The following is an 11006-nucleotide window of genomic DNA, read 5'->3' as shown; positions in this document are numbered from 1 at the left end:
TGCAGTTTCAGCACACTTTAAGTCATTTTTATTTGTGTTTTGCATTTGACTAAAAATATCATACTGCGTGTTTTGGGTATTTTAGATGCGATAAAACGTTTTTCTGTTAGGAAACAAAAAAGTCATGTCGGTTGTCCTTTTACCGTAATGGTGGGGTGAGGTTCAATTTGGACCGTTCGTACAATAGACTCCTTAGGCAACATAGCCTTAGTTATGCTGATGAAGTGATACCAGGGCAAATTGGGCAATCAGGCCAGTCGTCAGTCAGGACAATAGAAGCAATCAGTGGAGCCGCAGTGATTAGTCCTCTGCTCCCCCCAACCTGAGAGCAGGGACCAATCTTTGCAGAGTCCGGCACCGCTACGTTTGGACACTAGGGATATATATATAGCGCCGAAACTACCAGTAAGACTTTAGTTTGCTGACAAAGGTTCTTGGATTAGAAGCGAAACGACTGACACCTTCAAAGAAGTACAGACGACGGCTGAAGAAACCTTTTCTTCGATGGACCATTCCTGTACGACTGAGAGCTTACACAGATGCAAACAAACGGATATAAAACTCTTTAAAGCAGTGATTTTCAACTGGTGATTCAGTACCAAGAAGTGGATCGCGAACCCATTTTTGGCGGGCTACGGACAGGATACGATTTGCATTAGAATATTTTTGTGCGTGCAATACAGAGACAAAGTTTCCACATTTCGTTGAGGGACAGGAAATGTTACTCACCTGCGCTCGAGTCATTAGTTTACCCTGTAAAAAATACAATGCAATGCAATTGCCTTTGCTTAGCAGGCATCGTTGTAAAAAATATGCTTTTGTTGGAATAGTCAGATTCATTTGAAGGTGTTTAAAAATATTTGCTGTACATGTACTTTCAGAGGCTATTTTTGAATAAATGATTTATTCTTCTTAACAAATAAAAAGGGGTCACAACTTTGAAATATCATAAAAATGTGGGTGCCAGGATGACAACAATTGAGAAACACTGCTAAAGAGAACTTCAAAATAAAGCCAAGAGTTGGGATAGCCTTGCGTACCTTTGCCTAAATGTGTGTTGATCGACATGTAGCGGGCAGTGCCAGTCAAGCTCTTATGCTCCCGGTATGGAATGTGTTTTTTGGTCTCGGGGTCGATGTATTCTTTGGCCAAGCCGAAGTCAATAATATGAATAATGTGCTCCTTTTTATTCCCCTGCCGTCCAATGAGAAAGTTTTCAGGTTTGACATCTCTATAGATGAGGTTTTTAGAATGCACATACTCCATTCGAGATATCTGGGGAGAAAGGATACATGTCAGCCAGAGTGTAACAACGTAGAAGACAGAAGAGTACCAAAGACCGAAGTGCATACACTATGTGATTGGGGAAAAACTCACCAACTGAATTGCGATCATTAGGACAGTCTTCAATGAAAAGGTCCTGTCACATAGGTCAAATAAGTCCTCCAGACTTGGGCCCAGGAGCTCCAGAACCATGGCATTGTATTTCCCACAGGGTCCAAAGTAAAACACTTGTGGCACACCCTCAGCTAAAACACATAAAAACAAATTGCCAGAGTGCAAACAGCAGCAACGGAGTGACATTGTGATCTTCTTGTGTGTGCCCAATAGAAAATCAACAATTCTTTCCACTATCACTCAATCCAAAGGAAGCACTTCACTACATAAATATGGGACTGCTTGATTTGATGAAAAACCGTCCTGGACAGTACCAAAGGAAGTGCCAACTTTGGTAAGGTTGGTATCTAGCAAGTTCACATTATTTATTTGCAAGTGTATAAGCATCTTGAGAGAACTACTGTATGTATTTTCTAATTCAACAGTGGTCATGCTGTGGTCTACATACAGCAGTCATCCTTACAAAGGAACGACAGCGTATTATATGCTCTTGCCAGCATATGGACAAGTAAGAGTCATGCTGCGCTCCATGCTGCGTATCTGGACACTATTATCCAATGCTGTGGGTTGCTAATTGTACTACAGGCACCTCATGTCTGTGGGAGGCCAAAAATGTGTCATCTTGGAGATGGTGTAAATAAGTGGATGAATTCAACAGCCAAAAAAAGGAGACTTAGAGAACTAACAAAAAATAAGGACAGGAGACCCATGATTATCGACAAAAGAAAGCCCAGTGTTTTCTACATGTGAATATGCATTATTATAGTGCACGGATGGACACTTCAAACCTTTTGAGACAATGTTAGTATGACTAAGGACTGCATTAAAGGACAACCGACGTCTCCGGACAAGTTGTGTCCATATTTTGTAAAATGGCTTCAAATGACTTCTACTGAGCATATTTTTTCCACTGCATATAGCTATATTTTAAGTTTTAAGACTCACGCTGAATATTCCGGAAGTCTAGTTTTTGAGTTGGTCACATTGATTTTACATCCACCACAAAAGCAAATCAAGCATTTCAAGTTAAATGATGCTTGCTAAAGTCCGATTGTCACATGTAACAGTAACAGTCATGATTCTTGATTTCTGATTTAAAAACTATTCATCAATTTGTAATATCTGGAGGGGATTAAACATTTAACGTATTTTCCGGTGTATAGGGCGCACTGAAAAGCCTTCATCTTCTTCATAAGGTGACCCTGCGCCTTCTACGCAGGTGCGCTTTATACGCAGGTGCGCCTAATATGTGAAGTAATATTGAGCCACAACAGGTTTTGCAACTACTGTCAGCAGCCACCGACTCCATTTCCCCTTATAGAAGAAGTAGTGCGTAACCCAGCCTCTACTGTAGCACCTTACAATGTGGTGTGCTTTATTTGGAAAACTTTATATATTTATATATCATATTTTTCATTCATTGAATGTGTGCCTTCTAGTCCGGTGCACCTTATATATGGAAAAGGTTTGAAAATGCACCATTCATTGGGGGTGTACCTGATACACTAGTGCGCCTTATACATTGGAAAATAAGGTAAATGTTTAATCCACCTCCAGATATTACAGAGACACATACATTCCCAAAATTCATAACAACCCTCCAAGGAAAACAGTAACTACAATGTGACCCGCGAAAAAAATGAGTGACAACCATGGACTAGCACGTTTTACGGATGAATATGACTGGAATTCAGCACCAGCCACATTTCCCTTGAGATTTTTGTCCAGGCCGTTTTAAAATAATTGTGTATTTAATATTACTTTTGTCAAAAGTTATTTCTGAGAGTGCTGTGGGTTTTTCTTTCATTAAGAGTTTTTAGGGTCTTTATAACAAAGGGGGTGAACAAATACAAACAACCATAACAAATTAGAATGTACATTATTTTCATGTTTATGCTATTCATATCAGAATTTAAGGGCAATTTTGTGCGCAACCATCAAATAAAACTGATTTGAAAAATAATGTAGGCGTTTCACAAATGCTGCATTGTTGCTAAAAAAATGAAAAAAACGAATCACTTGGACAATCAGATCATGATCATATTTAAGATCTAGTCAATAAGAGTACGGTGAGTGCAGAAGTGTTTTAAAATGTCCTTGCAGTGGGAAAGAAGCCGATATCATGTTTCATGCCTGCAAATAACCTTTTCACAGCACCCCTGACCGTGAACGACATACTCTGAACCATTCCGCCAAATTGTGCAGTGTTGTGCAGACCTGGTAGCAAAATTACAATTCATGGATTGTAGGGACAAACAGTTCCTATATGTTTGGAAAATATCTAAAAAATGACTAACTGAGACTAACCCTCGTTAGTATCCAATGACAGTTGGTTACAGTTTGAGAACTGGACATGAGTCAATGCAAATTCATGCTGAAAGACCCACGGGCATTATGACAGCAGAATTGGCTGTGTGGAATGAGGAGCTGCAATGATGTCAAATTCTCCCATCCGGAGGAGAGATGAGAGTCAGATTAGTACTCAGAAAGGCAGACCCACTCTCTAAATATTTAATGAACTTCCACACAGTTGCCCTTTTCCATGCCTTGTCTTTGCAAAACAATCACAATAATGTAGGACCCTGAATCACAAACAAATTCCCTTACTCCTACGGTAGTTCCAACAGATTGTATCTGAGTACACTTTGCCCGCGTGGGTTTTCTCCGGGTCCTCCGATTTCCTCACACATTCCAAAACCATGCATGGCAGGCAGATTGAACATTCAAAATTGTCCCTAGGTGTGAGCGTGACTGTTGTTTGTCTTTGTGTGCCCTGTGATTGGCAGGCCCAAATGAGGAATAAGCGGTACGGAATAGGGATGGATGGCTGTTCACCAGAACCTTGAGGTTGTGGAAGACTCTCTCGAAAGACTTAATGCTGTCCTGGGTCATGTTCAGGACATTTTGCCATTCTTTAGTTTTAGGAAATCACATGTAATCAAGCGAGAGGAGTGGTAGAAGCCTAGACAAGTGTGATCAAAGCTGACAATGTGGATGATACTTGAATTTTTGAACATGACAAATCAGGGTAGTGTCGAATATAAGTCATTATAAGTGCCTTGCATGCTGGGTCCGAGAACACAGTAATTTCATCTGTGCTGTATGTCATGCATATTAGCATATTTGACAATAAAGCTGACTGACTTTTTGACTTTGAATATGAGTACAAAGGAAAATCAACGTTTTAAGGACTAAAATTTGGACGGCATATAAAAAGTCTTCTTTTCCTTTCGGCTTTTCCCTTCAAGGGGTCGCCATAGCGAATCAGTAACCTCCATCTTCAGAGGTATGATACGCATGTTTGTTTTGGCCAAGCTTTTACGTCGGATGCCCTTCCTGACACAACCCTCTGTATTTATCCGGGCTTGGCACCGGCACAAGAAGACCTATCTCCCTTTTTGGCTACAGAACAAGCAACTCGCTCAGTAAAAGGCTCCCAAAAACAAAATGGTCATCAGCACAACAACAATCAAAAAAATCAAAACTATACTCACCATTTGATGACAAGGCTCTGATTATTATTATATATGTGTATATACACACACACACACACACACACACACACACACACACACACACACACACACACACACACACACACGCATATATATATATATATATATATATATATATACAGTAAAGTCTCGTTATATCGATATTCAAGGGAGTCCGAAAAAATATCGATATAACCGGGACTATCGATATATCCGATATCGATATAACGAGACTTTACTATATATATATATATATATATATATATATATATATATATATATATATATATATATATATATATATATATATATATATATATATATATATATATATATATCTCCCAGAGCCATGTAATTTTATTGTTGAAATTTTTTAAAAACGCTGCAAAATTTGGGATATTATATCCTTATTTTCATTGTAGCTTTCCAGAGGTTGATGCTATAGCATTGAAAGTGGTACCAAATTTTCTTGAATATGGTGGTAAACACAATAAAACACATGAACATTAATTCTAATTTTAATGCACAAACAGCTAGGACACTACAAAAATCTGTTTGGTAGTATGATAGCACTGCACTGACACATATATTGCATAAGAAACTGTCAGATAGGATGTAACTAATACATGTATTATCACTTGTTCAATGTGGCTTTTTTGAAACTGTCAATTTTTTCCAGTGGTACTCCACAACTTGTAGTAAGCAGCTTCTTTGCTCTGGGTCAGTTGTGATCTGAGTTGCAAAGTCACTCATTAGTTTCACACCTCTCTCAGCCACATCATTGGTCACTCTCACTGACCTCACAAACTTCTGTGCATTCCTGTAGCTGTCATTGTCTTCCCAGGTGTCAGCAGGAGTAGTGAGCCAGTCACATTTCACTCGAAAAGCATCAAAAAGAAAGTGAGACTCTGGCCCTACCAGGTCTGTGAGAACTGTAGCTGCCTTGATGACAGGAGACACTGGCTTGCCTTTCCTGTAACTCTCAGGTTTCTCTGTTTCTGACAACTTGACTGTGAGCTTTTCTTTTGCAGACTTGGTCATGCTGGCATGTGAACTGAACAAAGTGAATGGCACTAGTTCCTGGGTCAGATACCAGCGGTGATTGTTCATTTTCTTGAGAACAGAGGTTGCCAGTTAATAGTCACACTACTTGTATTGCAGCATGTTCTTCATAAGCTGGAGGTCATGGATAGGTGCATCCACCATTTCTCCACTGTGAGACTAATAAAGGCATATCCAATCCAATCCAATCCAATCAGCTGCAGATGTGGTGGTCACCCAGTGGCTGGTGTAGAATAAGGCCAGGAACTTGTTCATCCTCTCCAGCTTGAAGATAGTGTCCGTGTTGTATTTTAGTTCCTTGGAAAACATGAGCATCTTCATACAGTAAATGTTCCTGGCCATTCATACCTTTTTGCCTAGTTTTTCTTCAATAAGCTTCGCTGCACCCTTGTTGATGCCACTGTTGCTTGCTGTGGAATCAAAATTAATTGATTGAAGTGATGAAAGGAATGAAAGTAGAAAAACAAAATACATGAGCTGCTGGAAAGGCAGCCACTCTCACGGCGCCATCTTGAAGTCAAAAGAACAAAAAAATTAATTAAAATTAACACAGGTGTTCATGTGTTTACTACCATATGCAAGAAAATTTTATTAGCTTTCATTTGGTACCGCTTTCAATGCTATAGCATCAACCTCTGGAAAGCTACAATGAAAATAAGGACATAATATCCCAAATTTTGTAGCGTTTTTGAAAAACGTCAACAATAAAATTACATGGCTCTTAAGGCAGGCATAGCCAAGGTCCAATATCACAATAACTGGTACATTTAGCTAAGTTAGACCTTGGAGAATGGGAATAATATCAGTTTCCATATGTTTGAAGAAAAAGGTCAATTTTGAAGAGGTCTAATATAGCTACAGTAAAGTCTCGTTATATCGACATCGGTTATATCGATAGTACTGCTTATTACGATACTATTTCTATGAACGCAAGGAGAAAATTTACATGCCGCAGGATCGGATATATCGATAGTCCGGTTATATCGATATTTTTTTTCCGACTCCCAAGAATTGGATTGGATATGCCTTTATTAGTCTCACATTTGAAGTGATTTTACAAATTACGGACACAACTTGTCCGGCGGCGTTGGTTGTCCTTTAAATTACCTCTGAACCACAACATATTGACAGGGAAGAATTTCTGTGACATTTTGGTTTCTAGTCCAAATAACAAATGGAACACTTTATTTCAATCGATGTAAAGATTGAATGTTGTATTTGATTCTGTTGCTGTGCCTTTTACTGAGCATCTTCATCGTTATTAAGTTCATAGACCTGCTTGTTCTGGAGCCACAAGGGGACATAAGCCAGTGTCTTCTTGTGCCGGTCCCAAGCCCGGATAAATACAGAGGGTTGTGTCAGGAAGGGCATCTGACGTAAAAACCAAACCAAACATGCGAATAAACCTCTGAAGATGGAGGACACTGATTCGTTGTGGCGAGCCCTTGAAGGGAAAAGCCGAAAGGAAAAGGAGCGATTCATTGCACAACTGTGCAATGAATTCCACCCAGTTCCTATTTTGACCCAATATATAATTGTATTATTTTATGAAGCACAAAAAATGCTGAAACACATCTTCCTGAAAACAAAAGTAAGTTCCTAAACCTGTTGAATATAACATCCCAACACTGTTATGGATAATCACCTGCTATGTAAATATACAATCGCCCAACACATGACACATGACAACATAAATCCACGGACCAGTGAAACCAAAACATCAGCCATATCTGTCACTCTCACCTACCTGTAGTACCCAGCGTTTTGTAGAACCGGTACTCTAAATGCAACTGCGGTGCCCTTGACTTTACAGGTTCCTGTGCAAAAACAAAAGGGAGAAAGAACCAGTCTGTCTACCATTTTTTTGTATATACAATATTTTCAGTTTTTTTTCTTTTCAACCACTGCGTAGGACTGAACTGCTTTGTCATCAATGAAATAAATTGGCAAACCAGTGATTGATTATAATCAGAACCTTGCATAATCATTATGGCCAATATGACAAAGAGTACTGCCCCCCCCAAATAAAACCCAAACAACATAATTGGGAGAATTTTATAGTTTGGTGGGAAACTACATTTTTTATCATAGCAAATTTACATTTCAAGCATAAAAGTTAAACATTATACAGTATTAACATACCATGACTTTAAAGTGCTAAATTAGTTGAATTGTGTAGGCGCTTGAGAAAACTTGTAAACCTTGAAAAGTGCATTGAATGAACACTGAATAAAATGCTGTATATATCGGCCAATGCAGCAAGCCGGCAGGTCTCAGATCCCTATATTCACATCCAGCTCTGTCCGAAATTGGGCTATTACATTTTCCCTTCCTTCCTACACTTTCCTTTGATATTATAACTCTTTGTTCAACTGTGCTGTTATTAATTTGTGGCCTTACTTTTGCATAATGACAAAAAAGTGCTCAGCCATGTTGGAGTGCAACACAGTGTGAATGCGGGCCGACAAGCTAAATGGGAGGGACAGTCAACTATTACGGGACAACTGGCCCAGTCTGACTGCTGCCTTACTACAGCAGGGATGAATCTGGGAAATTTAAAAAGGGGCCCACTTGGAACCCTTGTGTCTAAAAAGGAGGCCAAATTCTAAAATTGATGGGGCCGATTTAACTAGATTGCCAAAGTATCCAAAACTGATACAGTAAAGTGTCGTTATATCGATATCGGTTATATCGATAGCACCGCTTATTACGATACTATTTCTATGAACGCAAGGAGAAAATTACATGCGCGCAGGGTCGGATATATCGATAGTCCCGGTTATATCGATATTTTTCGGACTCCCGAGAATATCGATATAACGAGACTTTACTGTACATTCATTGAAGCATGATATTTTTAAATTGCAAATAAAAACCATTTGAGTAAAATCTATTTGTCTAATATATAAACAATTTTAATTCAAGTCAACTACTTTAGTCATACATAAAATAAACAAACGTTTCGATTTTATTTAGTTACTACACAATCAACCCTGTGCTATTTTGAGATTCTACGGTATTACAGGGAAGACAAAGAGAACAGACTTGGCAGTGTCAACTTAAACAAATTTCTTTGCTGTGTAGATTTCCAATGTGCTGCAACAGCTCTGAAATAATTCCCATTATCCACTAAATTCGAATCATGAACAGCAGTTTGCTGAAACGAATTGTCATTACCCTCTGTTGTTTCTTAAAAATGAAAATGTTTGTTTGCTGTTTGTTTATAATGTATTTGAGTTTTACTCCTGTTCTCTCCCTCCATATTGCAACCAACTACGTCGATGTCGTTCGATGTAAATACTGCAATGCACCATGGGTAAATAAATATTCGATTATCTCATTCGGCATTGTCCGGCAGATCACGACAAAAGTTAAAACCTCTAAAGCAGGGGTCTCAAACTTAATTGACCCGAGGGCCACTGGAGGCAGTCTGGGTGAGGCTGGGCCGCATCAGGATTTCCACAAGAAAAGCACAGATAAAACATTCCAATATTGTCAAAATCTTTATTTTTAACATACAAAAAATGAATTAAATGAATAAATGGAAAAATGAATAAAAAATAAATTAACCAGCAATAAATAAATCAAATGATTATAATATCATAAGGCAGATACAGACGACTGAAAAAAACCACAGGGAAACGAATTATTATAATAAAGTTTCAAATGTCTGTATTCACAGTTCTTTAACCTTTAACTTTCTTAACATAAATATAATATTGAACATGAACTGTCCAAAACATGGCTTCTATTGCCTACTTCTTCAGCTCCACACACAATTTTCATTCATATCAATCATGCGAGCCGCACTAACATTAATCTTTCATATCAAGGCGGGCCGCAAAATATTCTTTCGGGGGCCGCATTTGGCCCGCGAGTTTGAGACCACTGCTTTAAAGTCTTGCTCAGCTCCTTCTTCCTTTGTTTGGTCAGTAGTTCACTTTGCTTATCGTATTATCTTTGTTTCATTATGGCGAGTTTGAGACCCCTGCTATAAAGGAAAACGAACCGTTTTCAATTGCTGTTTAACTACATTAGTTTCTTTAGCTATTTTAACAGACATATGTTAAATGTGGCACAGAGCAGTGGCAATATGCGCTGGTGCAGTAGATTTACAAAGTTGCGCCAGTGGCGATCAAAATGCGTAAATGGCATGGCCCAGATGCATCCCTGCTGTATGCGTGTCCAATTTGACCCAGAGTGCAGAACCACTTTATCAACATTCAAGTCGACAATGTAAAATATTTTGAAAGTCAGTCACAGCACTAGACTATTGCCCATTAACAATCTAAACATCACGTTTCATACGTGAATACTTCAGGACATTTCATTGTTATTTTACAAACATGACAACAGAGCAATAAAGCTTCAGATTTTGTACACATAGAACAGACCTAACCGTCCAGTGATGTTTTGAAAGACAACCCCCTGCCAAGTATGTCGCACCAACGACGTCACCGGGTGAAATTAACACTGACAACGTTTCTTCATCCATCCAGTGTGGAATAAGACGCATGAGTCACTTTGCCAGTATCCAGCGTTCATAACAGCGTAGCAACTATAACACCTCATTTGGAGGGAAACGTTAATTTAGCGCATATAAAAATAGTGCTGACAAAAACATGCAGTGTGGTAACATCTGTGAACAAATTAACGAATCCATTTGTCTCATAAAACACGCTTCCTGTCTAACAGCAATGGCAGAGAATAACAGCAACTATATTTCACTGATCAAGTGAATAAGTTGCAGCATGAGGGAAAATCTGAGTCTTGACAAATGAACTCTTGCGGGACCTGGTGCAAGGACCTGGTGCAAGATGTTCACCGATCACCGATAGCATAAATCATTTTGCTTTCGACCCTTTATACACAGTTTAGGCTTCAAGAAAGAAAATGTCAACTTACCAATTTAATAGCTACATATTCATTGGTGTAGAGATTTTTACCTGGAGAGGGGAAAAAGTGTTTAGTAACAATATTTTATTTTATTTACACCTTAATAGCTGTACGACAAGTAGAAAAAGATCTGGTTTTGTCCCGTCCTTCCATAAA

The 11006-nt window shown here is 38.7% G+C and overlaps 1 protein-coding gene across 4 annotated transcripts in view; it reads right to left on the bottom strand.

Annotated features, from left to right (window-relative positions):
• The window catches only part of csnk1g1 (casein kinase 1, gamma 1), a 51063-nt gene that overhangs the window by 17378 nt on the left and 22679 nt on the right, over nucleotides 1-11006 (bottom strand). For all 4 annotated transcript variants that reach the window (XM_088992113.1, XM_088992114.1, XM_088992115.1 and 1 more), the window contains exons 3-6: nucleotides 10860-10900; nucleotides 7702-7771; nucleotides 1378-1529; nucleotides 1041-1275 (exon numbers count right to left, since the gene is read on the bottom strand). In XM_088992113.1, coding sequence (XP_088848239.1) covers nucleotides 1041-1275; nucleotides 1378-1529; nucleotides 7702-7771; nucleotides 10860-10900 — 498 coding nt within the window. The remainder of the gene's footprint in view (nucleotides 1-1040; nucleotides 1276-1377; nucleotides 1530-7701; nucleotides 7772-10859; nucleotides 10901-11006) is intronic.

Source organism: Hippocampus bargibanti, linkage group LG03 (genome assembly GCF_051943395.1).
Source record: "Hippocampus bargibanti isolate YZ-2025 linkage group LG03, ASM5194339v1, whole genome shotgun sequence".
Classification (NCBI taxonomy): Eukaryota; Metazoa; Chordata; class Actinopteri; order Syngnathiformes; family Syngnathidae; genus Hippocampus; species Hippocampus bargibanti.
This window is presented reverse-complemented; position numbering and strand designations above follow the sequence as displayed.